The sequence below is a fragment of the Periophthalmus magnuspinnatus genome, chromosome 24, assembly GCF_009829125.3.
Source record: "Periophthalmus magnuspinnatus isolate fPerMag1 chromosome 24, fPerMag1.2.pri, whole genome shotgun sequence".
NCBI lineage: Eukaryota > Metazoa > Chordata > Actinopteri > Gobiiformes > Gobiidae > Periophthalmus > Periophthalmus magnuspinnatus.
The window spans coordinates 26,969,815-26,993,768 of record NC_047149.1 but is presented as its reverse complement, the minus strand read 5'-3'; the positions used below and the strand labels follow the sequence as shown (position 1 = coordinate 26,993,768).

General features: G+C 41.1%; 1 protein-coding gene across 2 annotated transcripts in view; it reads right to left on the bottom strand.

Moving 5' to 3' along the window:
* Nucleotides 1-21,499, bottom strand: part of ppp2r5cb (protein phosphatase 2, regulatory subunit B', gamma b) — a 47,223-nt gene extending 25,724 nt beyond the window's left edge. Inside the window, exons 1-3 of one of the 2 annotated variants that reach the window (XM_033990839.2) lie at nt 21,382-21,499; nt 19,429-19,491; nt 17,143-17,305 (exon numbers count right to left, since the gene is read on the bottom strand). In XM_033990839.2, coding sequence (XP_033846730.1) covers nt 17,143-17,305; nt 19,429-19,491; nt 21,382-21,408 — 253 coding nt within the window. In that variant the 5' untranslated portion in view covers nt 21,409-21,499. Of the gene's footprint in view, nt 1-17,142; nt 17,306-19,428; nt 19,492-21,372 lie in introns of both variants that reach the window. The other variant, XM_055232062.1, reaches the window with a different exon arrangement.
* Nucleotides 21,500-23,954: the final 2,455 nt, after the last annotated feature.

The following is a 23,954-nucleotide window of genomic DNA, read 5'->3' as shown; positions in this document are numbered from 1 at the left end:
GTGGCTTTAGTGGATTGAGCTCATCATGATTATTTACACTGTTGTCTTTGAACACATTTCAGAGTTTTGTCAGATTTGTGGATTAAGGCACAGTTGTGGTACTGCTTGGCTTCAGAAAGGAGTAAGTGTTTTGAACATACTTAATTTTTTTCTGCACATACCCATGGATCATTACGTTATAATTTGGACATTTTAAATGAAATATTGACCAAGAAAACTTAACCGAAGATACAAAATAGAACAATCTGTGGTGAGAAGAGTTTCTTTTAAATATTTTGCATTTATTCATATTTTCGTCATGTCTCCTGTTGAAGATCATCTGGTGCCGAGGGACCATTTACACTGATTAAACATATTCCCCAAAGATTTACTCACCTGAGCCTCTCCTCCTCATCAGATCAAGGAAATCCGGTGCTGAGGAGAATATTCAGGGAGTTATTACTGTGGAGAAGTGTTCAGCCAGGCCCACCCACAGCTTAGGTCAGGAGAAAAAGCCTCTGACCTGCGTGGACCAGTCTACGGCCTCTACAGGGTCTGTGAGGAACTAGGCCCTCAACGGGACCTGCAGAAAACACGGCGCAGTGAGCGAAAGAAGGACCTGAACCTGCTCCTCTTCTGTGGCATCTCCAGATGGCTGCGGATGGTGTCTCTGATGGTCTCTATGTAGTCATCCCTTTTAAGGAAGGCATTAAAACTAACCCATTTCTTTGTGGACTCTGAGCACAGGTCCCTGTACACGGCGTCAACCACGTCCTTGACGTCCTCAGTATTGGGCTTCACCCTAATGTTCCATTCAGACATCTCTGACATCAGCTGCTGATACAGTTTATCGTAAGTTGGTTTTACCACAGACGGGTTTTCGGTCTGGAGGGCACGCCGGCTCACCTCAATAGCCAAGACCAAGACATGCACACTCTCCCACTGACACTGAGAATGTCTTTGGGTGACAGGAGCAGTTACCTTCAGTGCTGCCTGCTCCAGGATCTCCTTCACCTGTTCAGCTGGAGATGTGGTGCTGGATGTGGGCGAGACTTGTCTCGAGTCCTGGTCTGAAACAGTGGATGTTGAGTCCTCCCCCTGATTCTCCTCTGCTTGCGCACTGTGGCAGAGCCTGCGCAGAATGCTCTCTAAAGCGCTCTGCTCCATCTCAAATGGCTCTTTAGGCTGACATTGGCAACAAGGTGCACAACACTGAGCCAGTTTCTGCCTGACTACCTGAAACTCGGTCGTTGGGGCACTTGCCTGTTCCTGTGCAGATAGGGTAGAATTTGGGGCCCATGAGGCACAGCGCTGATCCTGGTTTTCAGAGCTCTTTTCGGCTGGTGATAAGTCCTCGTCCTGTTCCTCCTGTATGGACATGACGGTTCCAGGTAGGACATTCAGGAAGGGTCTTATCCTAGCGGGCGCAGTGTCAGGCCTCACATTAGCCTGCTTTCCCATTCTAAAATGCTCCACTGGTTTGTTGTCCTGGACACTGAAGCGGGATAAGTCAGAGTTGACTTTGTTGGTCACCCATCTGCTCACCATCTCTAGGATCATCTCGGCGGCCTGAGGCTTTTCTGTGTTCCTGAAGAGGACTGTGAAAGCGGGGGTCAGTGCAGCTATCACTGCTTCATGTGACACAAGGTTATCACTACGAAGTTGGTCAATGGAAATGTAGTTCACTAAAACCCTGACTATTTCCCTGGAGGCGACCGTGGCCATCTTCAACAGAAAATCAAACATCTTGTCCTCCACCTCCTGCTTCGACAGGTTTCGGCTCCACACTATCTCCCAGTAGCGATTGGACAGAGTTTCGATTCTCTCCACTGAGACGATGGGTACAAAGTCATCCAGGGGGCGGCTGGTAGTGCCTTTTACTTTTCCGGACTTGGGCGATAAGCATCTCATCTTGGGTGATACCCTCAGCTCCTTCAGGCTTTCTGCATCAGCCCTCCTGTGTCTTGTCTGGCTCCTTGGCAACTCCTCAGGCTGTGGCTCGGCTGGAGTGAGCTGGTGTTGTCTGATTCTCTTCTTCTGTTTCATCTCCTCCGGGGCAAATCCTTCAATGTCTATGTAATAAATGTGAGGTTCTCTTTTTAATGTTAATTGTCTTCTGTTTTGAATGTCTTTTTTACTGTAGCACTTTGAGATTTGTTGTTCGAATGTAAAGTGAGTTATAAATAAAATGTATTATTATTATTATTAATAAATAAAACTTGCTGAGCGTCTCTTAAATTCTCTGCTGTTGTACAGTTCTGCTAAATGTGTGTTGTCTGTTAAGCAACTTGTAAATGATAAACTGAACATGGTGTTGGACACTTACTACAGCTCTGTGTGCCATCACAAAGAATTTTGAATCAAAGCTTTGAAGTCAAAGCTCTGGAGTTGCCATGGTAACAAGAATGGAATTCTAAAGCAGTGATGTCATCAGATGTCACGTGATCAACAGGTTGTGGTCATGTGACATCTGAACATTCTAGACTCTATAGTTTAAACTGAAACTGGAGAAAGGTCAGAATTTTATGGTAGAATTTGATGTGAAACTGTCTGATTCCAGATGTTTAGTCCTGGTTTATGGTTAATGTTTCTATAATTACTTATCCAAATAATCCAAATCCAAATAAAACAATTTAGTGATCGTTTTAATAATGCTTGGAACATTGATGTTAGGTCTGTATCACAATATAATGTGATGTTATTGAAGTTATAGTGGTGGAAATACTTCATTTGCTGTAAAAGTTACTATCAATGATTAATTCTGCCACATTTGGCCCCTGTGCCCCAGTTTGGAAACCTGCTCTAAACCTCACCTGTATAAATCTAATGGGGTGATTCATCGTCTCGTGTTTGCTGCTGTGGCAAATGGAAATGAAACCTGCTGATAAGAGATATTAAAAACATTCTATTTCATATGTAAACTCATTACACTCATTACATTTAGGTTTTCATTGTTTTAACCCCATTCATTTAGAGGTTAAATCTAACAAAATGCATTAATGGAAATGTCAGTAAAGTTGTGTTCTGAGTTTTTAAGAGGGCGCCACAGAGACATGTTTCATCTGTTTTAATCGTGCCTTTTTACGCCTTCTGTTGGCAAACTTGACTTGGATTAGAACAGAGTCTCTGTTTAGTCTAGAGTAAAGTCCAGTGCTCTGAACCCCGGGCATTTCAAACACAGACTTATTCCATAAATATCCGAAAACTTGAAACAAATCATCACACTATGACTTCACAAACCTGATGTGATGTGCAGTAGTTTCATTAACAGTGATTGTAATGGAGCTAGAGCTGTCAGAGCGTCAAAAACGAAAGTGAAACTTATAAAACATGTGAATACATTGTTTTGGTCGAATATAACATTTATGAAACAATAAAAACAAACATGGAAATCTAAATATGTTACAGTTAATACCCCATAGAAGTAAATACCTCCTCTTTAATACCCCATAGAAGTAAATACCTCCTCTTTAATACCCCAGAGAAGTAAATACCTCCTCTTTAATACCCCGTAGAGGTAAATACCTCCTCTTTAATACCCCATAGAAGTAAATACCTCCTCTTTAATACCCCATAGAAGTAAATACCTCCTCTTTAATACCCCATAGAAGTAAATACCTCCTCTTTAATACCCCGTAGAGGTAAATACCTCCTCTTTAATACCCCGTAGAGGTAAATAGCTCCTCTTTAATACCCCGTAGAGGTAAATACCTCCTCTTTAATACCCCATAGAAGTAAATACCTCCTCTTTAATACCCCGTAGAGGTAAATACCTCCTCTTTAATACCCCGTAGAGGTAAATACCTCCTCTTTAATACCCCATAGAAGTAAATACCTCCTCTTTAATACCCCGTAGGGTCGGGTTGTGTTTACTACTTGATTTTTGCCATTTTCTGGGCTCTGGATGTGGATTTAATGAGTCCTTCACCGGGACGTTGTCCCAGACTCGGGTCTGATAATAATAATAATGCTCAGTTTTATGTTACTAACCAAAACAATAAAACCAGAAAAATGTGAATATTAAAATGAGGGACATCAGCTAATTTCATTGTCTGAAAACAACTACAATGTTAATACTTTACTGACAAAATTTTAAAAATACAGTACTTCTGTGGAGCTCCACAGACCGTCCACTTTGAGATTCTGGGAGTAAATTTCCCATTAATATTTCTCATAGACTTTCAAATAAATAAATATAAGTATGAAAGCTTGGGGCTAATCAGGTATGTGGGAACTTATACAAATATCACTGAAAATAATGTCTAATTGATTTTAACAAGGAGGTATATAAACTTAAATATTGGTGAATTACATTTGACTTTTGAAAACTGTCCTTTACAAAGAATAATCTACAAGCCTCTGAGGACTTTTTAAAATGAACTTTTCATGTTTTTTGTGCAGGAAAAAAAACTTTGTTCTGGACATTAGTCTCCATTGAGCCTTTAGTGGCTTTAGTGGATTGAGCTCATCATGATTATTTACACTGTTGTCTTTGAACACATTTCAGAGTTTTGTCAGATTTGTGGATTAAGGCACAGTTGTGGTACTGCTTGGCTTCAGAAAGGAGTAAGTGTTTTGAACATACTTAATTTTTTTCTGCACATACCCATGGATCATTACGTTATAATTTGGACATTTTAAATGAAATATTGACCAAGAAAACTTAACCGAAGATACAAAATAGAACAATCTGTGGTGAGAAGAGTTTCTTTTAAATATTTTGCATTTATTCATATTTTCGTCATGTCTCCTGTTGAAGATCATCTGGTGCCGAGGGACCATTTACACTGATTAAACATATTCCCCAAAGATTTACTCACCTGAGCCTCTCCTCCTCATCAGATCAAGGAAATCCGGTGCTGAGGAGAATATTCAGGGAGTTATTACTGTGGAGAAGTGTTCAGCCAGGCCCACCCACAGCTTAGGTCAGGAGAAAAAGCCTCTGACCTGTGTGGACCAGTCTACGGCCTCTACAGGGTCTGTGAGGAACTAGGCCCTCAACGGGACCTGCAGAAAACACGGCGCAGTGAGCGAAAGAAGGACCTGAACCTGCTCCTCTTCTGTGGCATCTCCAGATGGCTGCGGATGGTGTCTCTGATGGTCTCTATGTAGTCATCCCTTTTAAGGAAGGCATTAAAACTAACCCATTTCTTTGTGGACTCTGAGCACAGGTCCCTGTACACGGCGTCACCCACGTCCTTGATGTCCTCAGTATTGGGCTTCACCCTAATGTTCCATTCAGACATCTGTGACATCAGCTGCTCATACAGTTTATCGGAAGTTGGTTGTACCATAGACGGGTTTTTGGTCTGGAGGGCACGCCGGCTCACCTCTAAAGCCAAGCTCCAGACATGCTGTCTCTCCCACTGACACTGAGAATGTCCTTGGGTGACAGGAGCAGTGGGCTCTTTGTCAAAACGTTGACAAAAAGGTGCACACCACTGAGCCAGTTTCTGCCTGACTACCTGAAACTTAGTCGTTGGGGCACTTGCCTGTTCCTGTGCAGATAGGGTAGAATTTGGGGCCCATGAGGCACAGCGCTGATCCTGGTTTTCAGAGCTCTTTTCGGCTGGTGATAAGTCCTCGTCCTGTTCCTCCTGTATGGGCGTGAGGTTCTCAAATGGGACAACGCAGAAAGGTCTTCTCACTCCCAGTCCATTCCGTCTTTGTTCTTTTCCCATTCTAAAATGCTCCACTGGTTTGTTGTCCTGGACACTGAAGTGGGATAAGTCAGAGTTGACTTTGTTGGTCACCCATCTGCTCAACATCTCTAGGACCGTCTCAGCGGCCTGAGGCTCTTCTGAGTACTTGAAGAGGACTGTGAAAGCGGGGGTCAGTGCAGCTATCACTGCTTCATGTGACACAAGGTTATCACTACGAAGTTGGTCAATGGAAATGCAGTTCACTAAAACCCTGACTATTTCCCTGGAGGCGACCGTGGCTATCTTCAACAGCAAATCCAACGTCTTGTCCTCCACCTCCTGCTCTGACAGGTTTAGGCTCCGCACTATCTCCCAGTAGCGATTGGACAGAGTTTTGATTCTCTCCACTGAGACGATGAGTACAAAGTCATCCAGGGGGCAGCTGGTAGTGCCTTTTTCTTCTCCGGACTGGGGTGATAAGCATCTCATCTCGGGTGATATTCTATCAGGGAGCTGGTGTTGTCTGATCTCTTCACTCATCTGTTTCATCTCCTCCGGGGCAAAAGGTCTTATCCTAGCGGGCGGAGTGTTAGGCCTCACATTAGGCTGCAGGGGGGATACGGTAGAATTTGGGGCCCATGAGGCACAGCGCTGATCCTGGTTTTCAGAGCTCTTTTCGGCTGGTGATAAGTCCTCGACCTGTTCCTCATGCATGGGCGTGCGGTTCCCAAATGGGACAACGCGGACAGGTTTATGCTCCACACTGTCTCTTCGTTCTTTTCCAATTCTAAAATGCTCCTTCTTTACCACTGGTTTGTTGTCCTGGACACTGAAGTGGGATAAGTCAGAGTTGACTTTGTTGGTCACCCATCTGCTCACCATCTTTAGGACCGTCTCAGCGGCCTGAGGCTCTTCTGAGTACTTGAAGAGGACTGTGAAAGCGGGGGTCAGTGCAGCTATCACTGCTTCATGTGACACAAGGTTATCACTACGAAGTTTGTCAATGGAAATGTAGTCCACTAAAACCCTGACTATTTCCCTGGAGGCGACCGTGACTATCTGCAACAGCAAATCCAACGTCTTGTCCTCCACCTCCTGCTCTGACAGGTTTAGGCTCCGCACTATCTCCCAGTAGCGATTGGACAGAGTTTCGATTCTCTCCCCTGAGATGATGGGTACAAAGTCATCCAGGGGGCGGCTGGTAGTGCCTTTTTCTTCTCCGGACTGGGGCAATAAGGATCTCATCCTTCAATGTCTAAGTAATAAATGTGAGGTTCTCTTTTTAATGTTAATTGTCTTCTGTTTTGAATGTCTTTTTTACTGTAGCACTTTGAGATTTGTTGTTCGAATGTAAAGTGAGTTATAAATAAAATGTATTATTATTATTATTATTAATAAATAAAACTTGCTGAGCGTCTCTTAAATTCTCTGCTGTTGTACAGTTCTGCTAAATGTGTGTTGTCTGTTAAGCAACTTGTAAATGATAAACTGAACATGGTGTTGGACACTTACTACAGCTCTGTGTGACATCACAAAGAGTTTTGAATCAAAGCTCTGGAGTTGCCATGGTAACAAGAATGGAATTCTAAAGCAGTGATGTCATCAGATGTCACGTGATCAACAGGTTGTGGTCATGTGACATCTGAACATTCTAGACTCTATAGTTTAAACTGAAACTGGAGAAAGGTCAGAATTTTATGGTAGAATTTGATGTGAAACTGTCTGATTCCAGATGTTTAGTCCTGGTTTATGGTTAATGTTTCTATAATTACTTATCCAAATAATCCAAATAAAACAATTTAGTGATCGTTTTAATAATGCTTGGAACATTGATGTTAGGTCTGTATCACAATATAATGTGATGTTATTGAAGTTATAGTGGTGGAAATACTTCATTTGCTGTAAAAGTTACTATCAATGATTAATTCTGCCACATTTGGCCCCTGTGCCCCAGTTTGGAAACCTGCTCTAAACCTCACCTGTATAAATCTAATGGGGTGATTCATCGTCTCGTGTTTGCTGCTGTGGCAAATGGAAATGAAACCTGCTGATAAGAGATATTAAAAACATTCTATTTCATATGTAAACTCATTACACTCATTACATTTAGGTTTTCATTGTTTTAACCCCATTCATTTAGAGGTTAAATCTAACAAAATGCATTAATGGAAATGTCAGTAAAGTTGTGTTCTGAGTTTTTAAGAGGGCGCCACAGAGACATGTTTCATCTGTTTTAATCGTGCCTTTTTACGCCTTCTGTTGGCAAACTTGACTTTTAGGCCATAGTTGGATTAGAGTATAACATCTACTTAGTCTACAGTAAAGTCCACCTCTTGCGACTGTGAAGCCCACGCCACCGCACAGATCCCGCATTTCGTTCCCACGTACATCGCACCTCCCCCAAAATCAGCGTAGAGGTATGCCATTGGCTTTTTTGATCAGTATGTCAAGAAGGATATATGTGCCAAATTTCAACTGTCTATGAGAAAATTTGTGCTACAGAGTCATTTTTCAATATTTTAAGTACAAATTTCAAAAAACAATTACCGTAAATTTCGGACTATAAGCCGCGACTTTTTTTCCACGCTTTTTGCGGCCTATACAGCAGTGCGGCTTATTTATGGAATTTTACTGGATAACGGCCCCTGGGGGGCGCTCTCTAGCTGTAAACGTAAAAGTGAGACAGATGTGGGGAAAGATTCTGCTCTGAAGAATTCACTAGTTTTGATTTTGAACGATCATTTTGCGCATCATGAAATGGATATGATGCAGTTTTTAAGATAAAGAAGGAAATAGAGCAGAGGTCGTGACCTTTAACACGCAAAGAGCCATTTGGACCCACTTTCCACGTAAAATAAAACACTGGGAGCCGCAAATACTTTTTGACATCTAAAATGAAGATAACACTGTGTATAATAATAATAATGTAGGTTTTATTTTCACAGACCGGCCTTCTACACGTGGCAGATAAATATGGCAAAAATAACTTAAGTGAATAAAAAATACAACTCACCAAACCACTGTATCAGTGTGACCCTGCGCCGATTATGTGATTATGTCTACTCTGCTCCGCAGTTTCTTTAAAAAAAAAAAAAAACTCTAAAGCCGTATCTTTTAATCCCAGGTGCTTATTCTCCATGTGCCAAAGCAGTTTTGAAGGTTTCATTGCCTCATTTGCTTTTCCTGCATATTACACAGAGCGGACTGTGCGTGAGACTCACCTGTAGCGACAAACCCAGATTTTAAGTAGGCATTGTCTGTTAAATTTATCTTTGTTTTTCTTGGAGATCGTAGTCTCCTCTTCTGGCTCCTCAGTTGTTCTTTTCCCCTTTGTTAAAATCTCTCCAAAGACTTTTGTTTTGGCTCATTTTCACTCTTGTGGCTCTACTTTTGGGCGATGTGTCTGATGTGTTATACGTGATACGTCATCGCGGAGACAAGAGCAGATAATAAACTTGCTACTACATCAAATAGATTTCTGGGGCAATTTCCAGCAGGATTTTCATGATACATCTACGGACGAGCTTATTAGTGTGTCATTGGGACGGGCCAAAGTTGCTCCTGACCCCTGTGCGCACAGCGTCTGAAAATCAGGGCTCTTTACACAGGACTGTGAGCTGTGTGTGTCTGTGTGTGTGTCTGTGTGTGTGTCTGTGTGTGTGTCTGTGTGTGTGTCTGTGTGTGTGTCTGTGTGTGTGTCGGGGTGTGTGTCGGGGTGTGTGTCGGGGTGTGTGTCGGGGTGTGTGTCGGGGTGTGTGTCGGGGTGTGTGTCGGGGTGTGTGTCGGGGTGTGTGTCGGGGTGTGTGTCGGGGTGTGTGTCTGTTTGTGTGTCGGGGTGTGTGTCGGGGTGTGTGTCGGGTGTGTGTGGGGTGTGTGTCGGGGTGTGTGTCGGGGTGTGTGTCGGGGTGTGTGTCGGGGTGTGTGTCTGTTTGTGTGTCGGGGTGTGTGTCGGGGTGTGTGTCGGGTGTGTGTGGGGTGTGTGTCGGGGTGTGTGTCGGGGTGTGTGTCGGGGTGTGTGTCGGGGTGTGTGTCTGTTTGTGTGTCGGGGTGTGTGTCGGGGTGTGTGTCGGGTGTGTGTGGGGTGTGTGTCGGGGTGTGTGTCGGGGTGTGTGTCGGGGTGTGTGTCGGGGTGTGTGTCTGTGTCTGTGAGACGTGAGCGGTGTTTGTTTTGAACATTGTTCCGCGAGTGTGACGCTTATTTTGAGCAACGAAAAATAAGAAAATATAATTTTATTTTAAGATCATAATAATCTTCCAATTTAAACTACAACAAAAAAGAGCTAACACAAATAAAATACACTTCAATTAAATACTTAAAATGTATTTTCCCAAACCACGCAGAGCCGCAGTATGAGGCTGAAAGAGGCGCATGTGGCTCCGGAGCCGCGGGGCCGACCCCTGAAATAAGAGCCACTGCACGTGAGCTCGGCATCAATGAATCCAACTTGGTCAATGTAAAAAGACGACAAAAGTTTTCAGAGGAAATAAAAGCAGATTTTCCGTGCAGCTTTATTTTCTAAACCTGCAGATGTGTTCATCCCGTGTTGATGTCGTGTTGGTGCCAATTTTCAGGCACAGTTTTAAAAAAGCGTGTCGTGCACCGTCTTTCTGTGTAAATGTCTCATGTTACAATATGAAAACCTGCGGCTTATATTCAGGTGCGGCTTATATATGGACAAAATTGATTTTCTTTTCAAATTTAGCTGGTGCGGCTCATATTGAGGTGCGCTCTGTAGTCCAAAATTTACGGTATATTCCAATCTTGAGTTTTAGGTCAAATAAGACTGACTTTTCGTTAATGTTCAGGGGCGAAAGTGGCCTCAATCCAGCAAGTATAATAATAAAATAACAGAATTTTTTTTCACCCATTATTTTTCTCCTAAACCGTAACAGCTAGAGTCATGTGACGTTCTCATATTGTGCCCCATCCTAAATGTCCAGGACATACAGATTGTCTTATACAAATATTTGAAAATATACTTTGAAGAGGGCGCTAGAGAGACAATTTGTGAGACAGCGCCTTGATTTACATATCATCATATTCAGCATTTTTTTTCCCCAAAAATTGTTGAAAATGACCACACCCAAAGTCATATTCAAAATGTAATTGATAATCTTTCATCACACATGGGTCTTGTGCGTTTTGGCCCTATTTGAAGTGTTTGTGATGAAAACTGTGCGAGGAGATGTCCTGAATGCGATGTGTGCTTCTGTCATTCCCCGGTTTGATCCAATATGGCCAACTTCTTGTACATTTTAGGGTGGGGCAATAGTATCATTTCTGTCATGTCCTGATATGTTCTATTTTTTTATGTGAGTTTCAGATTTTCACATTGATTTTTTACTGGGTCGGGCTCCCACTGGCCCCATGAAAATCAAAGTTTGAGGTGGCGCTACTGAGTCGTCTTTCATAACTTTTTCTCCGGGTCTTCAGTCACAATCAGAGCTATTACAGACAGAGGTGATGGTTTTTACATAAAAAGTGAATTGGAGCCAGAATCGCGCCCATGATCACTTCCTGTTTGGACGTCGGCGGCTAACAGATTAGCTATGTCCATCTATATAAACAGTCTATGGACACAATATTTGCGAGTCCAGAGTCGCTGCTGCCCCCGTGTTCTGATGATGTCGTTTTAACCCTTTGCTCTCATTGGCTAAATAAGGAACCCGACGTCTATAATCAGCAGCTAAGGTAATAAGAGTTTACGGTCGCGTTGATATTAGTGCCGTTATGTCAGTGTGACTTTTGCAGGTGGTGTGGCAGAAACAGGAAAGGGGAAGTCTTTGTGTGAGCGACAGGAAGTGAGCAGCACCGACCAAACTGAGCCTGAACAACAGAGGGAACCGAGGCAACGCCATCAGATGTTTATCTACATCTAGATATGATTTATGTGAAGCACTTTGGTCAGCTCAAGTTGTTTTTAATGTGCTACATAAACAAACTTGAGCTCAGATCAACTGATTTCTAATTATGTTTTTGATGTTTTTAATGGAGAGAGCTACAGTCAATTCCTCTGCCGGTAAAAGGTTGTGGTTTGGAGCAGAGTTGAGACTTTAAAAGGAAGAAACTGTACTATTTTTAATTTAAATCTGCTCTATTGTGTTTGTGTCTCTATGGTTCTCATCTCTGTGGATCATTCTGTTATAATTTGCACATTTTAAATCACAATATTCATCTAAAACCACTTCATAAATGAAACAAGTCTGCCGAGTTCTGTGTTAGAAAACTGCAGTGTCCAATGGGAGCCGACGGAAAATAGTGGATTAAAGATTAAACTCAAACATGAATCAGTCCAAATACAACTTCAGAGGCTCAACGAGAAGAAACGACCAGAACATGGGTAAAACTCTGAAAAGTCCAGCTCCAATTCACTTTCTATAGAAAAACTGTGGCCTCTCTCTGTCACTGCTGCAGAATTCTATATATGGAACTGTGCTCCAGATCGGCCTCTATACCTGCTCCAGCCTCCGTGAGCTTCATTTGGAGCCGAACGCCGTGGGTGACGTCACACTCACTCAGTCCACGTCTTTTTTACAGACTGAACATGTTAACTGTTCCAACTCATATTCCCACAAACACAGAATGATCCAACAGGAGACTCGAGTGTAACATAAAATGGCGTCAGCAGATCTCACAATAACAATAATTACACCTTTAGCACAGGCGGTGTTTTATTAGTGCTGGGAGTTCAGAGGCAGAGAGGCAGCCAGGGGGCGATAATGAGAAAAACAAACCTCTCGATCCCAGAAGAGAGACTCAAATATTAAGTAAATCTATTAGAAAGCGGCTCACTACACTCTGATCTCTGTTCTATCGTCACAAACAGACCTGGAGTTGTGTTTTTTGTTTCATTCACACATGTTTAACACACAAACCCTGCATTTTTAGGATGGGTTCTTCTCTCAACACTCTCAGAAAACAGTCTTCAGGTCTGTTTTTGAGGAGGAAACGGGGTTAAAACACGGATTAACGCTCACAAGAGTCGATTTTGCGTAATATGGGGCGTTTAAATGTCTTGGCTGAGGAATGCGGACAGTACAGTTCACGTTTAGATGTTTTGATTGCACCGAAAAACGCAAAAAATATCTGTTCTTACTGCGGAAATGTCACGCAGTGTTGCTCAAGTATCTGATTTTCAATACGTTTGACAGAAATGTTTTATTCTACATTATATTTCTGCACATTTTCAAACCCCGTCCTCATAATATCGCCCTCAGCCGTGCTCTTTTTTTAAACCCGAGTCTCTGCAGTTGGCGTCGTGAACATGTGCTGCACCAGGAGGAGGTGAACTCGCTTGGAATGAAAACATGGAGCCTGTTTGGACAAGACCCAGCGATAACTAGGGGCTAACGGTAGCACGGCGTTAGCAAACCTCCCAGGGATCACAAAGCTAGCGAAGGAATATCTGCGAGTTACACTTTTGTGACGGCTGAACACTCGTAACTGTTGGTCCAAGATTTATATAAGGGCCCTTTAAACACACCTATATCACACAAACTGACTCCTGTGAGCTTTAATCCAGCTCAGAATGCTCTGTTCCACCTTGTGACATGTGTCATGAAGTGCTAGTTTTACGTCCTCTAAACATTATATTTTTACAGTGGTCCAAAGTTATTCCTCACTGACCTTATACATTCTGAGCATCCTAGTTACTATTACGATTATTACGATGAGTTTTTAAGCACTAGATCGGAGTTCGGCCAACACAGTACCGCTAACAACAACTCGCATGCTAACCGCGCACTTCCCGATACTCTGACAATAAAACTCTTTACACAGCGGACTCATTTTGACCTCAAGAGCTGCTCGTACAATATATCTGCACTGGGGCCAGACACATTTTGCGCAAACACACGTCACGCTGGGAGAGTTCTGCATGTATTGCTATGGTGGAGTGTTCAGCAGTTACCATGGAGACAGGACACACACTGCCAAAAAGCTTTAAGATAGTCTAAAAATACAATATGGACTTAAACGGCACATTTTCAGGAGCCTGTGATCAGTCTGAGCGTTGTGTAGGAGTTTGATTTTACACAAAAAGGTCAGAGTGGCTAATGCTAACGCTAACGCTAGCTAGCTTGTGACTGTAATGTTATTCGAGAGGGACTTGTTCAACAGCGCAAATCAGCTCACCTGTTCCAATTCCAACTAAGCCGCCCCTTTATGGTCAGATTGTGTTAAAATAAAACTCAGATTAAAGTCTTAGAGCGCTTCAGGCAGAGTAGTGCCTTTAGTTAGCGTCACACCCCCAGGGAAACGTGATGACATCAGCTGCAAAGGATCAATATCTTGACCTTAAACACTTCCTTATATCTAAAAAAAAAAGCAACAAAAACGTAAAGGATGTGAGGGATTTTTATATATAGCTACCAAAAATCAGATACTAATCGATACTTAAACTAATATCAAAACTAGATACTCATTTTTCGCAGCTAAGAAAGTGTTTTTATTTATCATCGTGGTATCGGGATCAGTATCGAGTATCGAGTCTGTTCCCTAGAGGCAGAAGGAGGCCGGTTTATCTGCTCACGGGCTCGTCCTGGACACAAGGAGCGTGGAATTACAGCTTTATCTTTGGATTACTACTAAAATTAGACTCTGGGGTTAAGTCTGCTCCGTGTACGTCGTTGTCGTCGTCTGTCTGTTGCCACGGTTACGTAACGCCCTCCTCAGCTTAGAGTCATGAATGGTGCAGAGAAACACAGGAGACGGGCATCGTATAGACCGCAAGAGAGTATGAACACAGGCCGTAACCAAACAATTATCACGGCTGAGATGATTGCGAATAACAATATCACAAATGTATAATTAAAATTTAAATTAACTATAATTTAAATGTTTTGAATTAAAGGGACGGGACAAGATCTTGAGAGAAAAAATTGCCACAAATTCTGCAAAAATAAGCTTACATTTCGCTTCGTCGACAAAAGGGGCTAACTTTGTTCAGCACTTTCAGAAACCAAAGCTGAATTTTGCCATCACAGTAATGCTAACGACAACCAGCATGCTGACTGCGCACTTCCTGACGCTCTTGACAAAACAATAACCGTTTACACTTAGACACAGTGGACTTATTTTGACGTCCAGAGCTGCTTCTACGACACATCTGCACCCGGGCCACACACGTTCAGCTCAAATGCAAGTGGAATGGGTGCGTTCTACGTGTTTTTCTATGGTGGAATGTTCAGCGGTTACCATGGAGACACACTGCACCCGTTAGCAAACACAGCCAAAAAAAGTTTACAAAAAAAACAAAAGTGAGTTAAAGGGGACACATTATCAGGAGCCTGTGATTCATTCATGGAGCTGTTTAGGAGTTTGATTTAAACAAAAAGGTGAGAAAAGAACATAAAAAAAACTTCTGGCTAATGCTAACGCCACATGTTTACTTGTAGCTTGGCCAACAAAAGACGCTAACTTTGCTAAGCGCACCTCTTGACAAGCTGCAGTTTGAAGACAATCGTGCCAAAATGAAAGCAAAAATATAAAAATAAATGTGAAGCTGAAAATTGTGAACTGAACCACGCGATTTATTCATTTCAAATTTTGCCAAAATCTCATCTGGACTCGTTCCCGTGTCGCTAATCTCGTGCCTCGTCTGGTCTAGTCCCTAAAAAACTATTAAAGAAGTATTTTTATTTTTCTATAGGCGAAAACAACAATTTAGAAACAGACAAGCTCCTTTTTTCAGCACAGTCTGGAGGTTAAAGAAAATGTACCAACAAAATGTGTACGTCACGCTCGGGACGTTCACAACATGCATGTCTATGGTGGAAAGTTCAGCCGTTACCATGGAGACGCAACGCACAAATTAGCAAACGCAGCCTGAAAAATGTTTAGATTGTCTGAAAACCCAAGAAAAAAATACAAAAGCGACTTAAAGGTAGTTTTAATATCCATCATCTGTTTGTTATTATTGAGACGATGTTCAAATTTTATCGCACTTTCAACTGTTACAAAATGAAATCATAAAGACTTATTTTATAATTTCACTACATATCATAAAACTATTGTGTTTATGGAGTATAAAACCTGATAACCCTGTGGTTTATTTTAGGGCTGGGTCATGTCATACCGAAGGAGGAGAGGACGAAGACAAAGATCGCGGCTAACTGCTAATGCTAATGCTAATGCCTATTAAAATATTATGAACTTCGTCAAGTAATTTGGTCTCTCAGGAGTGAACGAAATTCCTCAAAATGTATAAAGATTTTCTAGAAGATCACGATTTCAATTTTAGGATTCAAGTTTAAACAAAACCCTAAAACTATCCACAAAACGTCCTGTTTAAATTGTTGAAGGTAACGCCCCTTAACCCCCACAGCGCTGGTTTAACAGGGAGCGGACGCTTAGCAACGCTGTCAATCAAACCTGTTGCTAACGCTAACAGGAGCGAAATCAGGGAAAGAAGGACCTGATTTGTCTGTTATTAATGTTCATATCTTGATTTACAGACACAATAGTGAAATAAAAACCCCAGGATCATGTAGAGGGTTAATACGAACATTTAAGACCAGAATGAGTCTGAAGCAGCAGAGACAGAGAGAGGGGACAGAAAAAACTAAAAATAAAATAAAAATTAAATAAATAAAATAAATAAATAAAATCTAAATAAACTCAAAAAATAAGCTCAAAATAACAAAAAAAAAAACTTTAACAAAAGAAATCTAAATAAACTGAAAATAATAATGATAATAATAATAATAATAATAATAATAATAATAATAATAATAATAATAATAATAATAATAATAAATAAATAAATAAAAATAACAAAAAAATGAACCCCAGGATAAAAAAATAAAAAAATAAAAATAACTCAAAAAATAAGATCAAAATAACAAAAAACAAAACAAACTGCAAAAAAATTAAAAAAACAAACATAACACTAAAAACAAAAAACTAAAAAAAACAAACACCTCAAAATAACTAAAAAAAACCAAACCCCAGGGTCATGTAGAGGGTTAATACAAACATTTAAGACCAAAACGACGAGTCTGACAGCAGCAGAGACAGAGAGAGAGGCCTGTCACAATAACACGCTTTGACACAATATGTAAAGAAGTTATTTAGTCTCTACAGTTCAAATCTGTGATACATAAAACAACAAAAGGATCCCTAAAGTACCACAATAAATACTGATCCACAAAAATAACTGTTCCATCTCTCATTGACTGAACGATAAGATCTTTACTGAACGTTAAGTCGACATCGTAATGATCACGTCGGGCCCAGTGCTGATTATAACCTTAGAATTTTTTTTTTTTACAACAACAGACTCATGTTTTCAGCCTCTAAACCTACACACGTCCAAAACATCCTGAAAATACACAACAGACAGTACAGCTGGGGATATCCTGATGCTCACGCCACGATTAGTTTGGACCAGACAGTGTAGGCCGGAGAGTTTGGACCGGAGAGTTTGGACCGGAGAGTTTAAGCCTGCATGTTTGGACTGGCGTGTTTGGGACAGGGAGTTTGGATCGGGCGTGTTACTGACGTCGGTTCTGAGCACATTACCTTTAAACGCAGGCAGCTTCTGCAGCTCTCGGTTGTTGCTCAGACTGAAGCGTGAGGAGCTTTGTCTTTTGTCCTTCTTTAGGGGGGTTTGGGGCCCAGGCTGTTTCCCCTTCAGCAGCTGAGTCGTGGGAGGGACACTGTTACTGTTCTTCCTGTTGGATCCCTGCACAAACGACAAAAAAAACACATTAATGAAGCAAGACGGAGCTGCACAGAACGTCACAATAGACTTGAAATTTGAATTAGCGCAAATATCAAGGCAAACAGTCTCAATTCTCATGCAAAATATCAAAGCTTAAAATGAAAAAAATAGAATAAATTAGAACATAAACGTCATCTTTACAAGTTTTTATCTGCTCCTGTGTTTAATTTTTTAGATAAATTCAAGCTGAGGTGGAGCAGAGATCAAACGCTCATTGTCGTGGAGTAGAGTTTCAGTGCATTTGAATACAAAACGCATTGGTGTCAGTTTCAGATCAATATGTCTCTCGGCTGGTCTGGGAACGCCCGGGGGTCCCACCAGAGGAGCCGGAGGAAGCGTCTGGGGTGAGGGAACACAACACCTTCACTAGAATAATAATGTGGATCATCATTTCAGCTCTGGAATTGCCCATCTCTACCGAAACAAAAGGCAAAAGCTCGCTGTTAAATTGAAAACCGCTACCACTTGATGACATCACGAGGTGGAACAGAGCGTTTTGAGCTTTGGAGATGTCACAGACTAACAATAAAGTGTGACTCAAACATGTGTGAATGAAAAGAACAATTCCACTGTGTTTTTGAGGAGGTAACAGCATTAGAACATGGATTAAAGCTACAAAAGTCACATTCTATCGTCTAAAGAAAGAGTTTTTCGTTTTCACCGTGGTCTCGGACTCGCGGAGTAAAAGGCCTGGGCTGATGCGGTGATGTAATCTTTAGGTGCATTTAGCTGTAGGTTAACGCGGAGCTGTGACTCACTGAATGTGCCCACTCAGTCAGAACCGGCTCTTATGAAGCCATTACGCCCCTCGCTCTGCAGGTAAAACTGAAAACCACTCAGCCGAGAGCAGACGTAATGTGATCACGGGTTTAAATACAGAACCACTACAAACACGAGGGGAAGACGCTAGAATTACAAAGGGATGTTTAGATTTTAATGTGAAAATGTGTTGAAAGGTGAAATGGAGGTTTAAAATGAAAGATCTGCTGATATTTTTTGGGCTGATTTTGATTATTTTTTGCCAAATTATCCGTTTTATATTTACTACAAACTCTCCCCAAACCTCTTTTTTTATACCACACACCCATAAGAGCTGTGGTCACGTTTTCTGAGGCTTTCTCTTTATTTTAGAGCGTTGATATGAAGCTTTTTGTGGATTTTTTAGGCAGCAGATCGACTAGAACAAAACATCGACCAGTGCTGGAGATTTAAGGTCGATACTCCATTCGCTAAAAAGGTCCAATATCGGTGAAATATCGGTCCATCTCTTAAATCTACAGTAACGTTCAGCGTGGAAAGACTGAGGACGTTCACAGTTTGGCTGGAGCTGGGCCGTATGTCCAAAACGATATGTCAAACGTTAAAGCAGAACCTGTTTTCAAAGTGTCTGAACTTGTTTCTTAATAATCCTCCATTTCACAACTTTGCAGTTTTTCCAAAATCTCGATTATTAAAAACACGATAATTTGCCCTGAGTAAAGATAAACTGATAATCGGTCGGGAGATACATGGCTCGGCCGATATTTGCACTTTTCAGAGTCGTGACTATCGGCCTTAACTCTCCAGCAGAGGGCGATAGTTTGGGACAATCTTTTGACTAAATCTGAATAAAAAATAACAGTATAAAGCTTCATTTGAACAGTTCAGTCTAAAGATGGTTCTGCAAAATACCAACAAACGTCTCTTACAGTTTGGAGTTAAACAGGCGGTGGATGAGTTTCTACTAAATTCAGAAGATATAATTTGGTGAAAATATATCTGCTCTGTTCTAAACAATCGGCAGCGGCCATGAAAAAAATCCACATCAGTCGATCTCCAGCTCTAAGTCAGGACTTTAGAGACACAAACTGAACACGGAGTCCATTTGAACTGAAACTCAAACGTCAACACTGGATCCAACAGACAACAACAAACATTATTTAAACTATAATAAAATATATCAGTTTGCACGTTAATATAAATGAAGACAGTTTTACAATAGAACTGAGTTAGAGGAGACCGCCCCCGAGGTAGAGGAGCCGCCCCCGAGGTAGAGGAGCCGCCCCCGAGGTAGAGGAGCCGCCCCCGAGGTAGAGGAGACTTACCTCATGCTCTGAATTCTCCTGCCCTCCGCCTTTACTCCCTTTAGTCTTCTCCTTTAGCGACTCCTGAAAGAAAAAAAACATAATAAAATGAACATTATTTTACACTGATCCGATACTGGGATCTGATATCGGCTTCCAAATATCGATTCAGCCGATATCCTGGTGGAACACGATAATGTAATAAGATTATTTTTACTGGTTTGTCGTTAGTTAAGCGCTGCATAACACACCTGGATCAGTTTTGTCTTATTTTAAAGTAAATAAATGCTGTTTTGTGTCTCTGGTATCAGCTGATATCGGGTATTGACAGATACTTAAAGCTAGTATTGAAATGATCGGTATCGGAACTGAATACGCTGAAACGGCACATCCCTAATTAGAAGTGGCAATAACCCAAAACATAATATAAGAACTGTATTGAAATCACAGTTTAAACAAACGACAAAAGTAGAAGCCATTTTGTATGAATGTAATTTCACACTCTATGACTCTTTTGTGGGACTTGAACATGAACAGAGACATTTACAGGGACCTGGCAAAAATATGAGCTGATAATTACTAAAAACAAGCTGGAAAACAAAACTGAACAAGAGACGTCAGGACTAATCGCTGTTCAATAATAGAGAGGACACAGGACACAGTGTAATTATAAATACTGAAGCATAATGAGAATTCTACAAGCAGAAATAAGTTTGTTTATTCTGCAGAAAGATTTCAGTGTTTGGTCAAATAATCAAAAATAATCCAAACATCTTAACATCGTGACATCGAAGTTCAATTATTAAACGGGTCCGATGTCACACAAAACTGACTCTTGTGAGATTCAAGTCGTGTTTTAATGAGAGTTTTCAGTTTGAGAGAAGAACTCGGCCTCAGTCTGCAGGTTTGTGTGTTAAACGTGTCAGAATGAAACAAAACACAACTCCAGGTCCGTTTGTGGTGAGGAAACATTAGAACACAGATCAGAGAATTACGTAATATCATCCCTTTAAATAAATTGGAAATATTTAAGTAAGTTTCCCCTCTCACACGGAGGAAATCTGAGGCAAACGCTGATGTCATTAGTGGTAAGAAGGTTTAACACAAAAGAACTATTAGCTAAATATAACCTGCTGCGGTCTGCCCCACTGCACTGGACTGGACTAATGCAGGTATTTATGATGCAAAAATTATCTGTAATTCAAAGTTCATTCAGAAAAATTGATTAGGATTTATGATTATGTGAGGCTGTTAATGTCTTGTGTTTGCCACTCCCCGGTTAATGATACCAGCTATTTTATTACATATAAGAAAAGCCATATAACATTATTCTAATAACATAATTTTATTTATTATTATTTTTTATAGTTATTTTCAAAATTTTCAATAATTCACATAACGTTAATTTCATGTTTCAATTTTATTTATTATATATTTTAACATTCACTTTTACCAAAAATAGGTTTACACACCAAAAAAAAAAGTTTAAAATTAGTATATTATCAACTTGTTTTAATTTTAATTTTTGGAGCTAAAACAATAACGCAAATAATGATTGAGGTGTGTATTTCGGGCGAGGAGACCCCTGTTTATAGCCCCCTGCTAGCTAGCACTTGAGCTAATGTTACTTTGCAATCTCACCAATCCAATTTCCACAACAATCCAAGGATAAAAGTTATGCAAACTTTTCCATATTTATACTAGATCCCTGTAAGAATATCTAACAAAACACTCACTTAAAAACAACCTACTTTGGAATATTGAGAGAGTAAAATAAATTGAAAATCGTACAGCAGTGGTAGCACAGAGGCTAACGGCGGCTAATGTGATGGAAACAGCGCTAATGCTAAATGCTAACCAACATCACCAAATCACTCCCACAAAGCTAACTTTAGCATTTTTAACCGCGCAAAACGGTTAAATGTTCGGAAATTCGCTTGATAAATTCCTCCTTCCCCGGTGCACGAAACTCACCTTGTCTTTTTTCGTTTTATTCGGCATTTTGGTGCAAACGTAGCCGCCCTCGGAGCCTCCTGTCTCCAGACCTCAGCCGCGGACACTGCGGGGTTGCCAGATCTGACGACAGAAGCGCGTAACCGGGCACCTGAAAACTGGAGAAAAGGCGAGAGAAGTTTATTTTTACAGCACTGTTCGTACACAAGGGAATTCAAAAGGCTTTACAGAATGAGAAAAACATTAGAGACAACGCAATATAACACAATACAACACATTAAAACACATTAAAACATAAATAATCATCATAATATTAACATTGAAAGAGAAGAGGCAGAATAAAACCCTTTCAGTCACAGCAGATAAATAGAACCGTTTGAGCATCTTGATTTAGTCCTGGTTTAGACCTGGTTTAGACCTGGTTTAGACCTGGTTTAGTCCTGGTTTAGACCTGGTTTAGTCCTGGTTTAGTCCTGGTTTAGTCCAGGTTTAGTCCTGGTTTAGTCCAGGTTTAGTCCTGGTTTAGTCCTGGTTTAGTCCTGGTTTAGACTTGATTTAGACCTGGTTTAGTCCTGGTTTAGTCCTGGTTTAGACCTGGTTTAGTCCTGGTTTAGACCTGGTTTAGTCCTGGTTTAGACCTGGTTTAGACCTGGTTTAGTCCTGGTTTAGACCTGGTTTAGTCCTGGTTTAAACCTGGTTTAGACCTGGTTTAGTCCTGGTTTAGACTTGATTTAGACCTGGTTTAGTCCTGGTTTAGTCCTGGTTTAGACCTGGTTTAGTCCTGGTTTAGACCTGGTTTAGACCTGGTTTAGTCCTGGTTCAGTCCTGGTTTAGTCCTGGTTTAGACTTGATTTAGACCTGGTTTAGTCCTGGTTTAGTCCTGGTTTAGACCTGGTTTAGTCCTGGTTTAGACCTGGTTTAGACCTGGTTTAGTCCTGGTTTAGACCTGGTTTAGACCTGGTTTAGTCCTGGTTTAGTCCTGGTTTAGTCCTGACTCTGTTCAGTTATTTGTTTTGTTTTTTTTTCTTTCTGGTTCGACTCATTTTTGTTTGATTTCCTTCATTGTCTTATTGTTTGATTTGACAAATATAATTATATAAAGTTCCATTGAAACTGTCGAGGAAAACCTGATTTACGTCGTTATATCTCGTCTGAAAATAAAATGATGTAGCAAACAAAGTTCATAGTTTACAAACGTTTAACTGTTAAAATATTTGTAATTATTTGGAAAATTCTTATTGAAACTAAATCGACCAAAGCTCTTACACATTTGAGACTGAAAAAGAAAACATTTGAAAAGCCCCAAAACCCAGACCCCAGGGGGATCTCAGTCTAAATATAGAAGCTCATAATTCATGCAAAAAAAACAAACCTGGCAACTCAGGGCACATCCCATTTCTGCTCACAACCAGCTCTGTGGAGAAAAGAGCAAGAGCAGAGGACTTATATTAGACTTATGTATTTTTGTCTACGGGATTTTTCTTCTAAGTTTGTGGGATTTGCAGCTGAGGAGATGAGGAGACGAGGAGACGAGGAGACGAGGAGACGAGGAGGTGAGGAGACGAGGAGACAAGGAGAGGAGGAGACGAGGAGGCGAGGAGACGAGGAGACAAGGAGAGGAGGAGACGAGGAGGTGAGGAGACGAGGAGACGAGGAGACGAGGAGACGAGGAGGTGAGGAGACGAGGAGACAAGGAGAGGAGGAGACGAGGAGGCGAGGAGACGAGGAGACAAGGAGAGGAGGAGACGAGGAATCGAGGAGACGAGGAGACGAGGAATCGAGGAGACGAGGAGACAAGGAGACAAGGAATTGAGGAGACGAGGACACGAGGAATTGAGGAGACGAGGAGATGAGGAATCGAGGAGACAAGGAGATGAGGAGACAAGGAGATGAGGAGACAAGGAGACAAGGAGATGAGGAGACAAGGAGGTGAGGAGACGAGGAATCGAGGAGACGAGGAGATGAGGAATCGAGGAGACGAGGAGACAAGGAGATGAGGAGACAAGGAGACAAGGAGATGAGGAGACAAGGAGACGAGGAGATGAGGAGACAAGGAGATGAGGAGACGAGGAATCAAGGAGACAAGGAGGCGAGGAGACGAGGAGACGAGGAGACGAGGAGACGAGGAGACGAGGAGACGAGGACACAGAAATGAGATGTGCCCCAGATAAAAGGAAAGAGGCTCAAATTAAACAACTCGATTAAAAACATTTGAAATATTCCTCATAAAAGTGAAACGGTTATGCACCTACAGCTGTTTAGATTTTGTTTAGATTTTTATTTTTATTTAATTAGTTTTTTTAGTTGTTTTTTTTTTTTGTCATATTTTGTTAAAGTTTCATATATTTAAAATTATAATATCATCCATATATTTTAATTATATTATTTTGTTCTTGTGACAAAGAGTTTCATTTACGTCACAATTTTGGATAAGTCTAAAAAAAAAAAGGCGTAACATTTTATCCTGTTTTGAACGAGAACTAAATATTAAAACATTTATATATTATGAAAAAAAAAAGTTTAAATCTCTTTTCTGGAGCCAGGGCGCCTCCTGCAGGTGACGCGGGGTAAGTCTCCCGTGTGTCACTCAGATG